General features: G+C 47.9%; 1 protein-coding gene across 1 annotated transcript; it reads left to right on the top strand.

The window, feature by feature from the left end:
* The first annotated feature begins 1,227 nt into the window (after positions 1-1,227).
* LOC123591830 (keratin, type II cytoskeletal 2 oral-like) lies at positions 1,228-15,577 on the top strand. Its single transcript, XM_045466481.1, is given in 12 exon segments — positions 1,228-1,233; positions 2,301-2,424; positions 2,713-2,867; positions 2,985-3,167; positions 3,170-3,210; positions 4,227-4,286; positions 5,238-5,334; positions 5,817-5,981; positions 6,544-6,673; positions 7,192-7,300; positions 15,178-15,316; positions 15,434-15,577. Coding segments are annotated over 12 exon segments (1,353 nt in total).
* Positions 15,578-23,019: the final 7,442 nt, after the last annotated feature.

Raw genomic sequence — 23,019 nt, 5'->3', positions numbered from 1 at the left:
ATCTTCTTTATCAAATTGGCTCATGATGTCTCCTCTGGGAAACCTTCCATGGCTAACTTCCCTCCACAGATCCCATTTCCATCCCCTCCAATAACTGCAATAGACACATGGCTATTACTGGCTTCATCTGTGCTTGTCTCGTGTTCTGGGTGAGAGTGTCAGTCTGTTTGCTTCCTACATATATAGAACACATCTCCTTTTTCCTCTGAATTCCTTGCTCTATGACCTAAAAGATGCTCAATAAATGTTTGAATAGACCTGTTTTTGCCTAAACTTTAGCTCTTGTGTTGTCTTGTGTGCCTTGCAATGAGTACGTTTCCCACAAATCTTTGAGAGCTGACTTGCCATCTGGTGAGCTATTCCCATGGTGCTGTCTATAGAGGCAAGGCATGGTGTTAGGTCCATGCAGATGCTGGGGTGTGAGGAAATGTGTATTCCAAGCCCAGTGTAAGCTCTTACTGGAAGCAGAAAGAACTCTGTAAACTCTAGTGCCCCTGACCCTGCCTGACTTTTTCCCTTCCTTCTTTCCACCTCGTGTGACTAGAAGGTGCTCAGGTCTCTCACACAGGGTCAGATGGCAATGGATCCATGTCTGACACCCAATCATGACTTCCTTTCCTTCCAGGGGAGATACCACAGCAGCCCTGAGTGCTCCAGCTCTCCTAACCTCTCTGTTGGGAAGGTCTTCTGGCATCCCTCCCACTGTAGTGGGTCCTTTTCCTTGGCCCAGGTTCACCAGAAACCACCAGATTCTGATCTCTCCTTGTAGCTAGGGTGGCTTTTGCTATTACCCCAAGTGTGGAGTTCTTAATGAAATCACTTTTTTTTTTTTTTTAAATTTTGAGGATAATGCAGCCTCTCTCCCAGGCTCCCAAGGTGGTCAGGTTGCCACAACAAGCATCCAAGGTGAGATTAAGGGGGCTTATGAAGATAAGAGAATGTGAGAGTTCAAGGGAGGTTCAAGGCCTTCTGATGAGTCGGGTCCCTTCTCCCACCCATGGGCTATCTGGTTGCATTTCCCGTGCACTTAAAATGGGTTTGATACACAGCTGGCATATTTAGCAGAGAGAGAAGCCATCCACACAAAAGGCAGCTAATTTACCAGTTTTTGTCTTAAAACCGTATCCTGAACTTACATGTGCCAGGCTCAGTCCTGAGCTTGGAGTAAGAGACAATCTGGGTGGGAGGAATGTCCTAAGGGAAAAGGCTTTCTTGTCCAGTGTGACAATGGAGGTGGGCCACACACAGGGACTCATGTAGAGGGGCAGTACCAGAAGCAGGAAAAGCTGGGCAGCCATTCATTCTACAAAACTTGGGCCCAGGTGCAGTGCTGGGTGATGGGGGCACTGTTGCACCAGACAGATAAGACCCCTCCGCCCTTGCCCATGGTGTCTATTGTTGAGGGGGCAGGGCTGCAGCCTTCATGCAGGAAAGAGGAAGAAAGGGAATGCAGGTAGCAGAACCCACAGGAGCCTGAAAGGGGGAGGCTTTCTGGAAAGGGAACCGAGGAGGCATGTTTGAAAAGGGAAGAAACCTGGCATGGGAGTGAAAAAGGGGATGTGGAGGCTCCCATGGCAATGAGTTGAACAGGAGCAATAAAACCATGCAGGGAGCCACAGGGAGACAGAAGAGACAGTAGAGATCTCTTGGTCACCCCAATAGTGAACACTGTTAATGCTCAGATGAATGTCTTTGGTATTGAGTCCACTTACTCAGGCCTCTGGGTCAGTCTGGAACATTCTCACCCCTGTGACTGGGGTAGCAGAGGTGCTGCTTGTAGAGCCAGGGATGCACCAGCAGAGGCTCTCTGGTGAATTCCATGGGGACACACTGTGAGATTTGTAGGTGCTACAGTTAGGAGGGAGCCCACTTTCCACTCTGTCTTCCCAAACTCTTCCCAGACTCCTGTGTAGAGTTCGTTCTGGGAGGCAGACAGCACAGTGACACCAGTGGACGCCCAGAGTTTTGGGGGAATGAAAAAGCCACAGAGTCACCCAGTTGAACCTGCTGCCTCCTGAGAAGCTGGTGCCTGGGGCCCTGGGACTGAGCCATGCCTGGCAGGAGCCAAGCTCATTCATCAAGGGAGGGCCCTGTTTCAGTAGTGCGCAAAGTCTGTAAAAGGCTAATTACAGGAAAGACTTGAAATAGAGACTCTGGGATTACAGTGAACGAAATTGGTGTGGGGATTAGTTGTAGCCAGAGAATGAAACCTTGGAAATCATCTAATTAATGAACCAGTTCACTGGGACCTATAAAAGGGGCCACCTATCTCCCTGTGTCAGAAGGTGCCCTTTCCTCAGAGACATCTGAACCAGGACATCTACCTGTGCCCAGAGAAAGTAATGAGCCAGCAGTCCAGCAGGCTGTCCCAGGCCACCAAGGGCTCAAGGGGTCGCTCTGCTGTCGTGGCATCCAGCCAGGGCTGTATCAGCCCCACCAGGTCCCACTCAGCCTCGCACTCTGGGGGAGGCAGTGCCTCCACAGCCTGTGCCATGATAGGGGGTGCCTTTGGCAGCCAGAGCATGTAACAGCCTTGGGAGGAGAAGGAAGGTCTCTCTCAGTGTGGCCAGATGTGCTGTCCAGGCTGGGGGCTCTGATGGGGTTACTCAGGTGTCTTTAGAGGAAGCCTGTGTGGGGCTGGAGGAAGGGGCAATGGAGACAGATGTGGTTTTGGAGGTATTCCTGGTGGATCAGGGGGCCTTGGGGATTCAGGGGGCTTTCCCTTCAGCATCCAGGAGGTGATCATCAACCAGAGCCTCCTTCAGCCCCTGAACATGGGAATCGACCCTCTAGATCAGGAGGGTGAAGACCAAGAGAAGGAGCAAATCAAGATGTTCAATGACAAGTTTGCTTCATTCGCCGACAAGGTGAGGGCTCATGGTGGGGAAGAGGTCTGAGAACACGAAGTCTGGGTTGGGGCAGTGGGTCTGCTCATGAGCTGGAGGCTGGGCAGGCCATGTGATCTCCTCCCTTGTTGACCACAGGTGTGGTTCCTGGAGCAGCAGAACAGGGTACTGGAGACTAAGTGGTGCCTCCTGCAGGAGCAGTCGGCCACCTCCAAGGCCAGCACCAATGACCTGAGGCCCTTCTTTGAGTCCTACACCAGCTGCCTGTGAGCCCACCTGGACAGGCTGCTGAGTGAACGGCATCAGCTGGATGGAGCACAATGCAGAGCACGATGCAGACTCTTGTGGAGGAATATGAGAAGAAGTGAGTGAAGTCTAGGTGATTGTGGTGCAGGTCAGGAGGTGTGGAGGCTTTCCAGCCAGGAAATTGTTGGTGCATGTCCTCAAGGACCTGTGTCTGTAGGCCAAAGGATGGGGTATCAGGTTGGGGGTCTGATGACAGGAGGATCTGCTCTTTTTTGATATTTGTGTTGGTGGCAAGGAGAATGAGGTGTATGTCACAGCATGGGCATCTAGGGAGCTCCTTTAGACACAGGAAAGTGTCAGGCACTCTAGCATTAACAACAGTGGATCTCATCCTTTGTTGTTTACCAGAATCACTTTGGGAGCTTTATAACTTCGGAATGTCCAGGTTGCACTCATGACTCATTGGTTTTCTGGGCATTGGAAGCTTTTATAGAGCCCCAGGTGATTTCAACGTACCAACAAGAGTGAGGACCAGTTAGAAAATGTGTTTGTCCTGGGTGATGAGGGAGATTCAAGGGAAGGTAGGACACAGATGGAGAACAGAACAGCTGGGAGCTTCAGGGGCAGATGGAAGGTGGCCTTGGGAGTGACCATGGGTCTTTGTTCATGAGGATGAGACTGACTTCCTGCAGTGGAGAATCCAGAGACCTCTATGAATGTGGTGTCCAAGGACACCAAGGGTTATGTACCAGTTCCACCACATGTTTTATCTCCTTTTTGTGTGTGTGTTAAATATAATTTATTGTCAAATTGGTTTCCATACAGCACCCAGTGCTCATCCTAAAAGGTGCCCTCCTCAATGCCCATTACCCACTTTCCCCTCTTCCCCACCCCCCTTATTTCCAATACCCTGTAGTGTCAGAAACGGGGTGCCAATGTGCTCTTAAAGGCCCTACCATCATAATAAAGCATGCCACTCAACTGGCTTCAGCCTGGTTTTATCCAGAGAATAGCCACCTGCAGCCCTGCCCCAGGTTATACACTAGCTCCTGGAAAAAACACCTTTCCCTGGGCACATGTGCACATACCCTTGGCTCAGCCACCCTTAAGCATGACCTCCTTCCTTTCTCATAGGTACATGGATGAGTTTAACAAGTGCTCAGAGGCTGAGAATGAGTTCACGGTTCTGAAGAAGATGAGCAGGCCAGTGGGGAAGAACAAGACAGCACAGGGAGGAGATGGCATGAGGGAAGGGGGAATGGTGGTGCCTTCCCAGGGATGTGAGACTGGAGAATACTTTGTCCCCAGCAGGATTCCAAGTGTTGATGACCAGAACCCAGGACAGTGCCAGCCTTGAGTCTGAACCTACATCCTGAGGGTTTTCTTTCTGTAGCTAAGATATCTCTCAAGTGTGTTTGGTTTATCAGTTGCAAAATGGCTTTAAGCCAGTCCTTACATATTACAGTTTATTGCCAACTATTAAAAATTACAAAAATCGAGGGGCGCCTGGGTGGCGCAGTCGGTTAAGCGTCCGACTTCAGCCAGGTCACGATCTCACGGTCCGTGAGTTCGAGCCCCGCGTCGGGCTCTGGGCTGATGGCTCAGAGCCTGGAGCCTGTTTCCGATTCTGTGTCTCCCTCTCTCTCTGCCCCTCCCCCGTTCATGCTCTGTCTCTCTCTGTCCCAAAAATAAATAAATGTTGAAAAAAAATTACAAAAATCGATAATAAAGATCTTTTCTAACACTGAGCTTAATTGTCAAAACTCTCTACTGCAAGTGTAATGTCTGGTTTAAGTGATTTTTGCTCCCACAACTACATAAGCATGGTATCTTTTTAAAAAATGTTTATTTATTTTTGAGAGAGAGAGCGAGAGCGAGAGAGAGAGCAAGCGAGCACAAGTAGGGGAGGGGCAAAGAGAGAGGGAGACACAGAATCCAAAGAAGGCTCCAGGCTCTGAGCTGTCAACACAAAGCCTGAAGCAGGGCTGGAACCCACGAACCGTGAGATCATGACCTGAGTCGAAGTCAGATGCTTAACCGACTGAGCCAACCAGGTGCCCCAGTATCAATATTCTTAAATGCAATGGTAATGAATGAGAGCAATACTAAAGCTAAGAAGGCTGGTTCTCTGTTTTTTTACTTTCGGGATGTGGATACTTCCTGCACGACCAAAATGGACTTGGAAATAAAAATGGAGAGTCTGACCAGTGACGTCAACTTCTTGAAAGCCCTCTTTGAAGCGGTAAGCACCGCTATACTATCCTGTAGAGTGGAAGCCACAACATGTGGTGTCAGGTCTTGCTTGATTCTGGGCATTCAGCTTCCTTTGTGAAATCTATTTGGCAGCAAACACTTGCAAAGTCTTTCCCATCTTTATCCCTATTTCTTTTTCATTTTTTCAATTTTATACCTCCTTGGTAATATTGCTTATGTTCTCCTTCCCCTGGCTCCAAGCTTTCAGAATCTGCAGCCCATATCTTTAGAATCTCCATGTCCATAGCCTCCCAATGGAAATCCTCGGGAGAGTTAAGGGAAATCCCTCACTGCCTGCTGGGAAGTTTCTTGCTGCCTGGTTTCTGGGTCTCTGTCTTGTCCCCTTCCTTTCCCCCCAGTAAGGTTTAGTTTTCTAGATCTCACAACATTCCGGAGCCAGTGCATGGAAGGTTTAGGGCATCCCAGAGAGAAGGCAACACTGTGCAATGGTGTGCTCCTGTGGGCACGTAGGAGTACAACCAGGTGCTGTCAGAATCCAGTGATATGTCTGTTATTCTGTCCATGGACAACAACTGGCATCTGGACCTGGACAGCATCATCAGCGAGGTCAAGGCCCAGTATGAGGAGATCACCCAGGGGAGCAAGGCTGAGGCTAAGAGGCTGTACTGGGTCAAGGTAAATAAGGGTGACTGCATCAGTCTAGACTCACCCAGGGCTCCTGCTCCTTCACCTCCAGCCCCTCCTGGCCTCATCCCAGATAATGCACATTTTGTTCAATGGGAAACCCACTGAAATAACTTTTGCAAATCTCCATAATTTGCAGTACATTTCATTCTACTACCTGATATCTTTAGGGGCAACTGTGATTTTTAGTTAAGCAATACTTTTCATTCTAAATGCCTGCTGGACCTCCATGTAATGTTAGGACTTTCTGGATTAACTGCGCTTCTATTCTCATTTTATTTTATTTTTTCATTTTAGGTGGGGGCAGAGGGGCAGAGGGAGAGAGAGAGAGGGAGAGGGAGAGAGAGAGAGAGAGAGAATCTTAAGCAGACTCCATTCTTAGCATGGAGCCCAATGGAGAGCTCAATCCCACGACCCAGGAATCATGACCTGAAATGAAATTAAGTCAGACACTCAACTGACAGAGCCACCTAGGCTCCCCCTATTCTCCTTTTAACACACATGTATTTGAGGGTTAGAGATAATCCCTCCCTATCTGCTCCACACCTTCTAGCTTGGGAGGCTGCAGACTATAGCCAGCTGGTATGGCGTTGACTTGAGGAGCACCAAGAATGAGATTGCAGAGCTCAAAAGGATGGTCCAGAGGCTGTGGGCAAAGATTGAGGGCACCAAGAAGCAGGCAGGTGTGGCTCCCCAAAGCCTAGGATTGTAACTCTGATGCTGGTGGGGTATCTGAACCTAGCAGGCTGGAAAGCCTCTCAGGTCCTCATTGGAACCTACAGGGGACTTCCCAGGATACACCATACAGAGCTATGGCTTCATGTATGTTACCTTTACTCCCAGCCATCATCTTCAAGATAGAATGGTCTTCCCTCATTTCATTGGGTGTGGCCCCAGACTCCATGAAATATGTGGCATTGAGTTTCTGGGGTCTCATACCATGGGGTATGAGATTTAAGAGATTGGGAAGCAGGTGACCAATATCTCTGAGTAAGGATTCAAATAACCACTGGAATTTCCTAGCATAGTGTAGCTACATGGATATGAATGATACGGGCAGAAGAAGTTAGCATGGTTAACAACACAGCACACAGCTTAGAAGTTTTCATTAAGACAGTTGGAGGGAGACCTGTGGTCACCTGCTATGTGCCCAGGTGGGTTTAAAGATTCAGCCCTTCTCTTTTTTCTCCTCCCATTTCAGAATACCAGCCTTATCTCCTGTGTGACTACCAGGAGCTGATGAACGTCAAATTGGCATTGGATGTGGAGATTGCCACCTACCAGAAGATGCTGGCTGGCGAGGAGTGCAGGTGTGTGGGGACTCTGGCCAAGGCAAGGAGGGCAACTTGAGAATCAAGTTTCAAAGGATTGTATGGTCCTTGGCTAGACACAGTGGTAGGGAACAAAGGAGGGTCTTAACAAATGCTCGCTTAACTGAATTATACTGCCTAGCACTCCCCTTTGGGCTCGGGGACAACACCAACTTTATATATTTGTTACAGCTGAATACTTAGTGATTTCCAACAGGCATATGGTTCTTCCCAAAGGTCAGTGTCAGTCAATCCTGGGATGGTGGACAATACAAGATGGGTACTAGGTGGTCCTGGTAGCCTGCTCCTCCAGTTCTACAAACTGGTTTCCACTCCTCTCTGCATCAGTCTCTCTTCTTTGACTCTATATCTCTGGCACAGATAAAAGCTGTGTCACTTTTGGTATAGGCCAAGCACTGTACTAGACATTCTTCATGGCTTAATTTGTTCTCTTCAACAAACTGATGAAGCAGTATATTATCCCAGGTTTGTCAGTGAGGGAATCAAGGCCAAGGTGATGACAGAGCCAAGTATCCAGAGACACATTATATCTCTGTTCTCTGCATCCCCATCCTAGAATCCCAGGGAAGCCCTTCTCATGTCTAATTTCAATCCCTGATGCTGCAACTCAGGTTATTGTACTTTGGCATCCCAGGGGATAATTCTGAACAGAGATGCTGAGAGGAACCACCATGAGGTTCCCATCATATTTATTTTGTTTTCCTAAACAAGATGTCTGGGGAGTGTCAGAGCCCAGTGTGCATCTGTGAGTATCTTACACACTCCATTTCTATTGTTTGAGATGATTTCTTGTGGCTTTGCTTCAGCTTGCCTACCTGCAAATTGTCTTTTCCACGGTTTGATTCCAAGAGTAAAAGAAAGGGAGGGGCAAAGGGAGAGTCGTATTTGGGTAGGACTTATCTAATGTCCTATCCAGTGTGTGTCCTGGATTCCCCCTCAGACAAAGAACTCCCTACCATGGGAGGGTGGTCACCTTTTTTTGAATTTTCTCTGACACTCATTCCAAAGATAGGAATGCATACAGTGGGCATTTAGACAGACAGATGACATTGAGCAGCCCCCCCCCTTTTTTTTAATTTTTTTTTTCAACGTTTATTTATTTTTGGGACAGAGAGAGACAGAGCATGAACGGGGGAGGGGCAGAGAGAGAGGGAGACACAGAATCGGAAACAGGCTCCAGGCTCTGAGCCATCAGCCCAGAGCCTGACGCGGGGCTCGAACTCACGGACCGCGAGATCGTGACCTGGCTGAAGTCGGGCGCTTAACCGACTGCGCCACCCAGGCGCCCCCTTTTTTTTTTTTTTTTTTGCAGTTGTGGTCAGCCAAACATCCAGCAGCAAGAACATTAGTGCTGGGAGCACTAGCAGCAGCAGCAGCAGCAGCAATGGCATTTGGGCAACAGAGGTGGCCAGGGCATCCAAAGGGACAGTGAGTCCACCAATGTGGGAAAGGCATCCGGTCCAGAAGCACGAGCATCTCCATGGATCAGAGTCCCAGACTGAGCAGTTCATCCTCTTCCTCGGCTAGGATCGCGCAGACTGCCACCAACAGTGACCAGAGCTCCTGCATCAAATACTGAGACTGGACCTTGATGTGCAACTGTAGGATTTCCCCTGCCTTTAGCCACACCTCTCTATAATCGCTCCTCTCTCCTAAAATACTCTCATCCACTTGGAGGCTCAAAGCCAAGAGGGGACCCAGGTAGACACTGTCAGGTTAGGAGTTTGTCCCTGAGCGTATCACCTGCCCATTGTTCTCTTATATAGAAACTCTTCCTTGTCTCCTCTCAGGTCTCTGTTCCCTTTTCTTCATTAAATTATAATATGTGATGGTGTATTTGACTCTATGAGTTTTTCAGAATAATAGGGACCCATGATGTTTGCTGAATCAGAGAGCAACATACTCAAAATGTGGCCTGCAGGACGTTACATTAGCAGCTATGTATGGAGTGAGAGAAGAAGAGAGGAGGAGGGTGCTGAGGGTGTCTTTGGAGTTAAGCCAACTGGGTCAGACTTTGCTCAGTTACCATGCTGTGCTTCACTCTTTTTGGATCTATCCCAGGGCAGGACACGCCTTGGGGCTGGCACACTTCTCATACTGGCATCAGTAATCCTTGCCAAGAATTCCAAATGGTTCAGTGACAGCCAACTGACTAACTGCAGTGCCCAGCCTGGATCACCTCCAGGGGCAGCCTTCCTTTATCTCCTCCCTTGGGGGCTTTAGGCTACAGTGGTAGGAGAATGTGGTCAAACATTGCCCTTGTGTCCTCATTCCTTATGATTCAATGACAGTTGCCCCTCTTCCCAGTAAGACTCTGTAGCTCTCTGTCTCCCTTTCCCTCCCACATCTTGAGATCTCAAGGCTCTGGAAAATCAATAAATGAAAAAAGGTTTTATTAAGTAATTTTCACCTCCTCAGACATTGTTCGGAGAATTTCACACATAAATAATTTAATCTTCACAATGATCTTATGAGGTAAGTATGATTATCCTCACTTTATAGATGAGAAAAAGGAGCACAGGGACATAAAGATCACACTATGCCGAAGGATGCAGTTAGCAGGTGGTACAGCCAGGGTTTGAACACGAGTAGTTGGACCCTAGAGTCCATGCTTGTGACTTGCATGGTGTACTAATGTCACATGTGTGGTTTTGTTTGTTTCATGATAGATTTGTGGGGTGGAATGTCTTTGGTCTTTGAAGGCAGAAGCTGACTATTCACAGCCCTGCTCTGTCCTTGGTTCTGAGATCTGGTCCAGATACCTGGGGGACTCAATCCCTCCAAACCTGATTTCTCAGTCCCACCTTTAGTTCTGACTATTTACATGTGCTCACAGATTTTCCACTTAAGATCAAGTAATGTTAATATTAATATTTGTTTCAAAGTTCAACTTTAAAATAGACCCAGGCTTTGTCTGTTTTGTTTTGTTTCTTTTAAAACCGGGAACAACAAACAAGTGTCAGAGTCCTTATAGATAATAAAACTTACCTAATTTAGCATGTTTGCTTTTTTGTCTCAGCTGCTGGGCAGTATTTGTCATTGGATGATTAGCATACTTGCTTCCTTTTTAAAAACATGGATTATTACTATTATTACTGTTATTATTTTTTGGATTATTATGTTTAATTTAACTCCCTTATTGGGATGAGAGAGAAGTGAAAATAAAGAAAATTGAGAGGATAGTCTTCTTCTCTTGATCAGAGCTAGGCTCATGATGAGCAAATTGGAAACTGGACACTCACAGAGGAAGAGAGTAATTTAAAATATTAGCTGTTAGTATTCGCTAATGTGATAATAAAAACAATATCTACCTCTCAGGGATGTTTCAAAAAATACATGAAATAATATACATGAAAGTATTTTATAAAGTGAAAATATTCATACAGATATTATACTACTTGTATACAAATTTTGATTAGCAACTAGATTATAGGCTCTTTACTTTTTTTTAAAGTTTTAAAAAATGTTTTATTTATTTTTGAGACAGAGAGAGACGAGCATGAGCAGGGGAGGGGCAGAGAGAGAGGGAGACATAGATTCTGAAGCAGGTTTCAGGCTCTGAGCTGTCAGCACAGAGCCCAACGTGGGGCTTGAACCCACAAACTGTGAGATCATGACCTGAGCCGAAGTTGGACACTTAACCACCTCAGCCACCCAGGCGCCCCTAGATTATAAACTCTTTAAAGAGAGGGACTATGCCGTATATTGTTTGTATCTTATGTAATATCAGACAGAAAATTTGTTCTTGTTGACTGATGTATTGATTAAATTGTACAATGCATGACAGAGGTCAGCTCCTAGAACAAGATAGGTACTCAATATATGGGAGATATTACCACTATTATTTTGAGGGTTACCACTGTTAATTAATTTCTGAGGAGTCAGACTTTCAAGGCTAGAAATGACTTCAGAGGCCCTGAAAAGGAATCCCCATTTGGATACTGAAGTCTTCTCTAAAACACCATTCTATAGTCAGCAGCTTCCTGTGGAAAGTAACTCCTCTCTTTCATAATGGACACTAAACTGAGTTTTACCTTGTAAATTCTACTCATTGGTCCAAGTTTTTTCCCCTCTGTGGCTATGGGGAAAATTCTAAGTCCTCTTGTGCACAACAGTCTACAAATGTTCGAGGATGTTTTTCCCCTTTATTGGATTCCTTCTCCTTGTGGAATCATTCCATTTCCAACTCTGCTTTGGGTGCCCTTACCATTCTGGGTGCTCTGTCATAGACATCACATCCCCTGGATGTCTGGAACCCAACCCAAACTTCCAAGAGTGGCCCGACTAGCCCAAGGAAAAGAGTGGGCATGGAGCTTCTCACTATGTATCCTCCAACTTTGCAGTTGGCAGTTTGGCAGCTCCTGCCACTGACTCATCCTGAGCTGGAATAGAGGAGAAAGGTGTTATATTTAATTTTAAGGGAAGCAGCTTTTTAAAAACTTTTTTATTATAGAAAATTTCAAATAAATATAAAAATAGACAGAAGAGTAAATGAATGCTTCTTTCTGTACCCATCAACGATCAACTCAACAATCAACTCATTATTCTGTTTCATTTCTATTCTCCCCACTCCTTTTACCCCTCCAGATTATGTTGAAACAAATCCCAGACATCATACTATTTTATTCATACATAGTCCTTAAGTTTCTCTAAAAGATAAGGACTTTTAAAATAATACAACCATATTAAAATTATCACTCTTAACAGGATAAACGTTAATTCTTTAATATGATAAAAAAAATTCAGTCCAGTTTATCAACTATATTCAAATAAAAAAAATCCAGTCTGAGTTCACATTTCCCATAATATCTTGTGAATGTTTGCATTAAAAGCACTTGTTTAATCAGGATCTAAAAAACGTTCATGCATTGCAATTGGGTCATATCCCTCTTTTTTATTCCTTGTAATCTATTTCTTGAAGAAACCTGGTCATTTGTCTTGTAGATTTAGTGTCCTGATAATTTAATGTTCCCCCACCTCCACCCCTCTGCCGTGATATTGTTCAACATGTTCTTTTTTCCTTTGTCTGTATTTTTAATTATCATATGTTAAAATGGACTTTTTTGGGGTGAACTATTCTATAAATTTTAACAGTTATGCAGTATAGATTCGTGAAGGCACCGCCACAGTTAGGGTCCAGAATAGTTTCATCACCCCCCAAAACCCCTGAATGTTATTTTTGTATAGTGACACACTCCCTCCACATTTAACCATGGGCAACTACTGACTTGTTCTGTCACTATAGTTTAGTCTCTCAGAGAATCTCATATAAACAAGTCACACAGTAGGTAACCTTTTGAGACTGACTTATTTCCCTCAGCATAATGCCTTTGAGATGCCTCTTTGTTGTGTGTATCAATAGTTTGCTTCTTTTTATTGCCAAGAGTATTCCATAGAATTGAAGTACTATGGGTTGTTTATATCCTTACTTCTTTTTTTTTTCTTTTAAGTTTTTTTTTAAAAATTATTTTTGAGGGGCGCCTGGGTGGCGCAGTCGGTTAAGCGTCCGACTTCAGCCAGGTCACGATCTCGCGGTCCGTGAGTTCGAGCCCCGCGTCAGGCTCCGGGCTGATGGCTCAGAGCCTGGAGCCTGTTTCTGATTCTGTGTCTCCCTCTCTCTCCGCCCCTCCCCCATTCATGCTCTGTCTCTCTCTGTCCCAAAAATAAATAAACGTTGAAAAAAAAAATAAAAAAAAATTATTTTTGAGAGCAAAAGAGAGAGCATGTGAGCTGGGGAGGGGCAGAGAGAGACGGAGGAAGAGTGGCTCCTACAACATGTCAGGAGATCACACATGGAGGCCACGGTCAAGGAAGCATTTCCCAGGGGATGCCCATGACATTTCTATCACAGGGATGTCAGATAAGGAACTGGGGTCATTCCTGGATCTTACTGTACTCTCATTACAGTACATCATTGGCAAAGGAAGAGGGTTGGGGTCAGATATCAGCCAGGGTGGGCTAGGGGTGGACGGTGGTCTTGGGGACTGGGAGCAACAGGTAGGAAGACGTACTGTAGACTGACCAGGGAAGGTCTGGCTCAGGGCTCCTCCACAGGAGTATGTGGGAGAGGGAGGTACTGAACTCCCTGCAGAATTGAAATGGAGGGTGGACATTTGGTTGGTTATTAAAGGGAAGCAAGACCTGGGAGGTTGGAGGACTTTGAGGGTGTCTGCATTGCATTTGAAGCACAAATCTTACCATGTTATTCCCCCATTAAGTCCTACAGTGCTCCCTATTGCCTGAGGATGCAATCTGACATCTTCATATGACCTATCAGGCCTTCTTGAAGGGGCTCAGCCTGTTTCTCCAACGCGGTCCCAGAACACCACACCCTTTTCCGTATTACCTTTACCAGTGAGCAAAAATGCTTCCATTTTCTTAAACACTCTGAACTATTCCAAGTCTTGGGTCCTTTGCACATGCTTCCCTTTTGGCGGGCATACTCTCTGAGACCCCATCTTCCTTCAGCTCTGACGTCTGCTCTTGAGGAGAGATTTCCATGTCTGCCCCTCACCTACCAGCAGAGGTACTCACCCCCTCATCGTGTCGCCAGCAGGCCCTGAACACACCTGCCTTTCTCAGTACCTTTGTATTGACATGTCTGCCTTCCTTGCTGGCCCGTGAACTGGCAGACTGAGCAGGCAACAGCCATTGTTTGCGGCACCTGGCAGTTCTGGGCCCAGGGCAGATACTGGATGAGTGCATAGTGAATGAGGGCGGAGGATCGAGCATCGTGTCAAGGGGCACTGTCCAGGTCAGAGAATGGGAGTCAGCTGGCCTTGGATGTGCTACCGGTGCTATAGTTCCTCCAGGTCTTTCTCCACCTGCCTCATGAGCAACCCAGTTGGCGTCTTTCTGGGACCCTGTTTCCCTACACCTGTAGTATCCTCTGGCTTACTGGGCAAGTGGCCCCTGTTGAAAATGAGATAAAGCTAGTCTGTCATAATGTGTCTTTAGTAAAGCCCTGTTGGCCTTTCAGGTCTCATGGAGGGCGTGTGTGTGTGCGCGTGCGTGTGTGTGTGGTGTGTGTGTGTGAATTGCTCCAAATTTATCCTGAGATCGGGTCCTGAGGCTCATGGCCCTGCTGTGGCTTTAGGGTCTCTGTGTCTCTCCATGTGCTGCGTGCACTTCCATTCCCTTTGTCAGCCGGGGAGTTCTCAGTGGAGGAGCCTTCTGTGTCTTCTTCCCCCCCCCACCCCCTGCTATCCAATCCTGGTGATTGGAGAGGATCTGAGACGGACTCCCTTATTGGATCAGGATACAACATAACCTTGTCCTGAGGAAACGCAATGCCATTACTGAGTAGTAGTCCACACTGCAAAGTCAATGCCAAATCCTGGTGGCTGGTGCAGACTTAGAAGGCAGCAGATAATTGGTTACGCTAAATTCCCTACAACAAACAAATTGTGCCACTTCTCAAGCATTCTTACCGCATTTCCACCAGAGCTGTAGCAGATCTTTATGAGGCTTTACCACAAAGGACTTCTAGCTGCGGCCCAAGCAGCGGAGTGGAGTGGGGGACAGAGATTCAGCCCACTGTCTATGACGAAATTCTGCACTCCTAGGACTACATCATTTTTGGAGGGGGCACCTTTATCTAACCTGCTTTCATAGCCTGTGTCATGATACAGGGTGCCTTTGGCAGCCAGAGCCTATACAGCCTTGGGGGAAGCAAGAAAATCTTGCTTCGTGTGCCACCCAGGCTGGGGGCTCAGCGTGGGGATGCTGGGGATGTTTGGGCGCCTTTGGAGGGAGCCTGTGTGAGGCTGGAGGAAGGGGCAATGGAGATATGGTGGTTTTGGAGGCATTCCTGGTGGATCTGGGGGCCGTGAGGGTTCAGGGGGCTTTCCCCTCAGCATCCAGGAGGTGACCATCAACCAGAGCCTCCTTCAGTCCCTGAACATGGGAATCGACCCCCTAGATCAGGAGGGTGAAGACCAAGAGAAGCAGCAAATCAAGATGTTCAATGACAAGTTTGCTTCCTTAATCGACAAGGTGAGGGCCTGTGGTGGGGAGGGGGCCTGGGAACATAAGGCCTGGGTTGGGGCAGTGGGTCTGCTCATGAGCTGGAGGCTAGGCAGGCCATGACCTCTCCTCCCTGGTTGACCGCAGGTACGGTTCCTGGAGACCAAGGGGTGCCTCCTGCAGGAGCAGCTGGCCACCTCCAGGGCCAGTGCCCATGACCTGCAGCCCTTCTTTGAGTCCTACACCAGCTGCCCGCAGGCCCACCTGGACAGGTTGCAAAGTGAGGAATAGGGAAGAAGCTTAACGCGTCTCACTGGTAGACCTGCAGTGTAGACTGTGTTTATGAGCACAGACTCTAGATCCACGCTGCCTGGGTTTAACCTTGACTATGTGACTTTCTAGTTGCTTAGTCATAGGTCATTTACCTAACTATCCTGTGCCTCAGTTTCCTAATTTGTAAAATAGGGATGATCATTGTATCTACTCAGAGGTTCGTCCTGAGAGTGAATTCATTGAACATATACTGAACATTTCAAAAGTGTCAGGCAGGGGCGCCCGGGTGGCGCAGTCGGTTAAGCGTCCGACTTCAGCCAGGTCACGATCTCACGGTCCGTGAGTTCGAGCCCCGCGTCGTGCTCTGGGCTGATGGCTCAGAGCCTGGAGCCTGTTTCCGATTCTGTGTCTCCCTCTCTCTGCCCCTCCCCCGTTCATGCTGTGTCTCTCTCTGTCCCAAAAATAAATAAACGTTGAAAAAAAAAAATCAAAAGTGTCAGGCAAATAGTGATACAATGTTATTATTATCTTTTTAAAGTTTATTTATTTTGAGAGAGACCGAGAGAGTGGGAGTGGGGGAGGGGCAGATAGAGAGAGGGAGGGAGAGAGAGAGAATCCCAAGCTGGCTCCACGAAGTCAGAGCAGAGCCCGATGCAGGGATGGAATTCATGAAACTGTGAGATGACAACCTAAGCCGAAATCAAGAGTCTGACATTTAAAATGACTGAGCCAGGTGCTCCACATTGTTATTATTAATTCATATTAATAATTCATATTAATGAATTCATATTAATATGAATTAATAATTCATATTAAGTGTCCAGAAACCAGATTCTTAATAATTATTATTTTATTATTATTACAATCATAGTAACTAAAATGTAAATAATAATAAGGCAAATAGAGTGCCTAGTCTGTGCCTGGCCCTCTGCTAAGCATTGGGGCTCCTGTGACCAAGGAGTTGATTCATGGTCCTTATTCCCAGAGCCCTCTGTCTGGGGACCAGAGCAGCAGAGCTGGGCCTCAGCGTGACTGGGCACAGGGATTAGATTAAGAGAGGGGCTGCAGAGACAGAAGCCCGGGGTCGCTCTCTGGGAGTTCCTAGCCCCGTGGTAGACTGCAGGGATATTAACTGCAGTGCTGACTGAGGAACAGAGAGATACTCCCGAGCCATGGGGGGGTCCCCAAGCCTCAGGGTGGGGGAGCGGAGGAATATGGGAGAAAAGAGGATTGGACCTGAGTAGCAGGGCTGCAGAATGGGAAAGGAGGCCGTGTGACATCTAGGTCTGTTTGGGCTTGGAGAAGTACTGCTCTTACCCCATTCTATGGTCCATTACCAACATCCTGAACATTTATGCCAGAGCCGGGATGAGCTGGGAGGACACAGGACTCAGTGGGTCCCTTTGCCCAGGCTGGCTTTCTGTTTGGCTCACCCATGGAATCCCAGGGCTGGAACCTGGAAGCTGGAACATGGGGTGAGCTGGGCCAGCCAGAGAACCTTCCTAGCATGCCTCTGACACAGCTGTGCCCAGCCCAGGCTTCTCTCCTCTTGCAGGTATGGTGACCAGATGGACAAGTGCACAGCAGCAGAGTGGCTTTGTGCTTCTCAGGAAGGCACATGAAGGTGGGGCCGGGCAAGGAAGAGGAAAGCAGGGAGCTGAGGCCGAAGCCAGGTGGGATGGCACTCCTCGGGGGTAAAGCCCAGTTCCTGTTGTGCCCGTTGGACCTCCCAGGACTTTCTTGGAGCTGGAATGACACACTCTACTTCCCTTGTCATTCGATCTGTGTCAGAGAGGTGAGGTGAGGGGGTGAGGGCGATGGGAGAGAGTGACCCTCCCCCGCCGTGGAAAGGGCCATGCATGAACCTTTTGCGTCCACCATCATACTACCTGAACTCTTTGAAAGGCATAAATCCTGCCCTCTTTTTCATCCCCCCCCCCCCCCCCGGAGATTGAGCTATTCCCAGATTATAAGGACTTGACGGTAGACAAACCACATCAGCCCTTTGGAGCATAATGCCACCTTTTCGCTACAGTGAGGGATTGGCATCACACACAAGAACTGTCTTTAATTCTGGGTCCCATTTTCAAGTCACTCTTATCCTAAGTGGTTTAGTGACCACAGTAGACGTGGTTTCTATTTCCCTTCATAAAAACTGTAATTATTGACAAGTGTGTATTTTGTTTTATTCGTTTTTTTTTTTTTACAATTTGAATATGGTTTATTTATTTATTTATTTTGAATATGAAACGTGCTGTCAAATTTGTTTCCATACCACACCCAGTGCTCATCCCAACAGGTGCCTTCCTTAGTGCCCATCCCCCACTTTCCCCTCCCTCCCACTCCCCATCAACCCTCAGTTTATTCTCAGTTTTTTTTTTTTTTAATTTTTTTTTCAACGTTTATTTATTTTTGGGACAGAGAGAGACAGAGCATGAACGGGGGAGGGGCAGAGAGAGAGGGAGACACAGAATCGGAAACAGGCTCCAGGCTCTGAGCCATCAGCCCAGATCCTGACGCGGGGCTCGAACTCACGGGCCGCGAGATCGTGACCTGGCTGAAGTTGGACGCTTAACCGACTGCGCCACCCAGGCGCCCCTATTCTCAGTTTTTAAGAGTCTCTTATGGTTTGGCTCCCTCCCTCTCTAACTTTTTTTTCCCCTTCCCCTCCCCCATGGTCTTCTGTTAAGTTTCTCAAGATCCACGTAAGAGTGAAGACATATGGTATCTGTCTTTCTCTGTATGGCTCATTTCACTTAGCATCACACTCTCCAGTTCTGTCCACGTTGCTACAAAAGGCCATATTTCATTCTCATTGCCGCATAATATTCCATTGTGTATATAAACCACAATTTCTTTATCTATTCATCAGTTGATGGACATTTAGGCTCTTTCCATAATTTGGCTCTCTTAAAACATTTTTTAAAATGGTTTTATTTTTGAGGGAGCACCCAAGCAGGGGAGGGACAGGGGGAAAGGGACAGAGGATCCAGAATGGGCTCTGTGCTGAGAGCAGAGTGATGTGGGGCTTGAACTCACAAACTACGAGATCATGACCTGAGCTGAAGTCAGACGCTCAATTGACTGAGCCACCCAGATGCTGAGAGAAAGAGAGAGAGAGAGAGAGAGAGAGAGAATCTTAAGCAGCCTCCATGCTCAGCACAGAACCCAACACTGGGCTTGATCTCAAGACCCTAGGATCATGACCAGGGCTGAAATCAAGTCAGATGCTCAACTGACTGAGCCACCCAAGGCGCCCTTCTTGTCCCCTTTTTAAAATCAATTTCACTGAGGTATAATTTGCATACAATAACAATGCAGTCATTTTCAGAGTACATTTCAGTGAGTTTTGACTCACAGGTGTATCCCTGTGTAAATACAACCACAATCAAAATATAGGACATCTTCCAAAATTTTCTCCCACGCCACTTTGCTGTCAATCATCCTCCAGCCCTCAGGCCCAGGCTGGGGCTTGCTTTCTGTCACTACAGGTTACTTTGCCTTTTCTAGAATTTCATGTCAATGAAATCATACAGAATATATTCTTTCTGTGTCTAGCTTCTTTCCCTCATCATGATGTTTTGGAGACCCATCAGATACATGTTTGCCCTAGGCTGTGGTTCACCTTTTCTTGCCCTTTCTCAGTGACGTGTTTCGAAGCTCCCTGCCGGCTCTCCAGCACTCTGGTGGTGCTTCTCAGTCATCAGCATTTGCACCTGCCTCTAAAGACTGGCTGCTTGGCCCAGCCTCTTGGTCTGGATAAAAGTCTATACCTGGTCTGAAGACAGGACGGGTGACTCTCTCTTATGGCTCCCCTAGCCCTTCACAATGATGTGGAAGTTTTCCTCCTATAATAAGGTTGCTTATGTTTTAGGGATTAGTACATCAGAGTTAAAGCAAACTGGAACTTAAAAAAAATACAGGTGCCTGGGCCACATTACCTAAGATTCTGATTCAGGAGATCAAGAGTGAGGCCTGAGGATCTGGATTCTTAAAAGCTGCCCAGTGGTCCTGATGTGCAGTCAGGCCCAAGGCCACTTCCCACAGAGCGAAGCCTTGATTCTGGAGCATAGCACAAAGACACCATCATAATCAGTTTCAACCTTCCATATCACCTGTCCCCCCCTTCCATGTCCTCTATTCTGCAAGAATGTGGGGTCTCTCACTAACCCTCCCCACTCACCTGTATCTGAAACGTTTTTCCTCTCTATTGGGGATGCTTTTCTCTTTTTGTCCATCCACCGGGCCCATTCCTACTCATCCCTCAATACCCCACTCAAAATTGCCTCCTCTATGATGCCTTCCATAGCCTTTCTTCCACTTATGCCTATAGTACCGCTGTCCAAAACACTGAACCCAATGTGATATAAGGAGTTGTTCACATGACTGGCTCCTCCTTCAATACAACTGTGAGTTTCTCCAGACCTTGGACCTTGTCTTGTGAAGAATCGTGTTCCTATTGGGTAGCCTGGTGCCTGGTGTAAGTAGGTGCTTGACGAATGACCGCTGAGAGAATGAATGGACGTTTGGAAAGATAATGGTATGGATGGTGGTCCTTGTACCCCTTGCTGGGAATGGAGTCCTGGGGAAAACAAGGGTTGGCTATCCCTGCCTGGGCTCTCTGAGCATTGTGCCTGACCCTCATTCCCAGCTCTGGTTTCCATGCCTCTTGGGAGAAAGCAGAGTCAGAGGGTAGGTTGGGACAGCATTTACCTTCTGACTGTTATCAGTCTTCAAACCTCGTTCGTGCTTAATGCTTTGGTCGTTTTCATTTGGGGTTGCATTTTGTCTGTGAGTCACGGGAGGGTGTGTGTCTCTGTGTGGCATGCTTGCCCATTTGTCTGTCAGTCCTGATAAGTGAAAGGATTTTAAAAAGTTGAAGACACTCCACAAATGTCAGATGCTATTAAGTGTTGGCACGTATGCTTACGAGGCTGTGGCTTGGCACTTTTTGGAAACAAGAATGGCTCAAGTTGTACAAGGCTGGCTGGCTGGGTGCTGAGGGTCTAGAGACCGCCCCAAGTATGGTCCTGCCCTCCACGGGCTTTCCCACTGGTTGAGGGGAGGAAAGACATTCTCGTCTGACTTACTTAGGGGCAATGGTGTCCCAGGAGCTGTAAGACAGGACACCATTGGGGCTGGGGTGCTTGCTGGTTTCTAAATTATGGGTCAGTTTGGGTGTAAAGAAAAGGGGAGGGGGGCTTGAAGCCAGAGGATTTTTCATGATCCCTGGTACAGAGGAGGAGCCAGTCAGAAGAGGTCAAGGTAGTACCCAGCACAGAAAGGTGTTCAGGAAGGGGTGGCTGGGGAGCAGATGAGGGGGAGGGCAGAGGAGCCTCACACTAGGGTCTCATTTAGAGGCGGGGCTACTAACTGTGAACCGCTTAGTGTCAGGGTGGTTCATGGCCCTGGCCTGCGGCCCATTGGCTTGCAAAACCGGGACTCTGATACTCACTGGAAAAAGGTAAGATGATATAGCACCCATCAACTACCCCCACTGCTGGGGAACTACCGCCAAGTGCCCTTGCTGGGGGCTTAGACAAGAGTAGGGTCCTGCTTGTACCTTGGCTCCTGGTTCTGCACTGTGTTTTCATCTGCCATTTCCCAAACTTGATCAAATCCGAGTCAGTTGCTCAGAGTCGGGGCCTGTTCCGTGAGCTGAGCTCTGGGTAGGAACAGACACAGAGCACCGTGCGGGGTCCCCACAGGAGGCCTTTGCCGGAAGCCCAAGTCTTGCCTGGCTGCTCCACAAACACGGGCTCCAGATTGGGACAGAATGGGATCGGAGGCTATTGGCACTTACTGTCTGTGGGCCCTCAGACAGGCAATTTAACTTCTGAGCCCCAGTTTTCCTCATCTGTGAAATGGAACGATGATGTGCCCTTCCCTACAGGGTTGCTGGGAGGGAGGGTAGAAGGGAAGAGGTCTGTGAATGTCAATCACTGAGCCCGCCCCCTGGCCAGCACGCCACGGCTTGCCTACCTGCCGCTATTATAGTCCCTCACAGACAAAGACACAGAAACAGACACAGCGTGTCTGCTCTTTGGTTTATACAACACTGTATAGCACTTACCTCACATCCCAACTCCCAGCCGCTTCATAGGCGGAGCAGGAGTTTATCAGCTCTATTCTGATTGGCTAAATGGTAGCCCAGAGGGATCCGGAGCCTGGAAGCAGGGCTTCCTGTTTCTGTCCAGGGTGCTTTCCATGGTACTGCTCTGATGGCCTCCTGGGGTGGCAGCGTCTGGGCACTTTGAGGAGGCCGCCCATCTGTCAAGGACCCTGTCCTTTAGGACAGCAGCTGCTGGCCTAAGACCTTTCCTGGGTTCTAGATGCAGCGAGGCTGGTCCCTCCCCAGTATGACTTGGCTCAGAGCTCACCTGGTGTTGAACAGTTCCCTATGGAGCAGGGTTCTCTCCAGTTGCCGACAACAGGATGACAGTTTGTCTGGACACCAGAACACAGTCCCTCACCTCCCCCACACCCGATCCAAGGCCTCCTGACTCAGTGCCCCCATCCTGACGCAGCCCCACACGCTTCTTTCTCCTCAACTCCTTCCTAGCTCCACTCAACCACCGCTGTCCCCAACCCACATTATCTGCCATCTGCTGTGCTATGCGTTGCCAAGCTGGTCCTTAACCTCGAGCGCCTGAATCTGAGCGCCCTGTTTCCCAGAGAAGCCAGGGCTCCCTGCAGCCAGGAGCGATTTCTCCTCTGCCTTCCTAATTCCCCCCAGTGACAGCCCGGCTTCCTCAGAGCAGAGGGGGCCTTGGTCATGGTACCCTCGTGAGACGCCTAGCCATGGCCATGGAGAGGAGGGGCTACAGGGCCCGAGTCTCTCGAGGAGCCCCTACGCCCTCCCCTCTGGGAAGGCCCAGCTGTGCTGGTAATAACACGCTCTGCTCCCCTTTCTAAGAGGCAGCCGAGGAGAACAGGTGGGTTTATAGTCTGCAGGTGTGGGGGATTAGCAGTGGGCTTTGCCAGGAAGAGGAGATTTGGGATGGGCCCTCATTAGAGCCTCAAACTTCCACCGCAATTTCTTTGGAATTTGTTCTTTATATTTAAAATGCAACCTGATTTCTCAGCATATTCAAACCGGGCCAGGTTGCTGGCAACCATCAAGGGGTGGAAGCCACTGAATTGTTCCAAAGTGTTTCCCTTGATAGCAAGGATTGGAGAAAATGGTAGGCAGGAAGTGGGAAGACAGTGTGGCACATTTCCTCATTTGCTCCCAGGTCTCTTTCTTTTTTTTTTTTTTTTTTTTTAAATTTTTTTAATATATTTTTTTTTCAACGTTTATTTATTTTCGGGACAGACAGAGACAGAACATGAACGGGGGAGGGGCAGAGAGAGAGGGAAACACAGAATCGGAAACAGGCTCCAGGCTCTGAGCGGTCAGCACAGAGCCCGACACGGGGCTCGAACTCACGGACCGCGAGATCGTGACCTGGCTGAAGTCG

Source organism: Leopardus geoffroyi, chromosome B4, assembly GCF_018350155.1.
Source record: "Leopardus geoffroyi isolate Oge1 chromosome B4, O.geoffroyi_Oge1_pat1.0, whole genome shotgun sequence".
In the NCBI taxonomy this organism is placed as follows: Eukaryota; Metazoa; Chordata; class Mammalia; order Carnivora; family Felidae; genus Leopardus; species Leopardus geoffroyi.
This window is presented reverse-complemented; position numbering and strand designations above follow the sequence as displayed.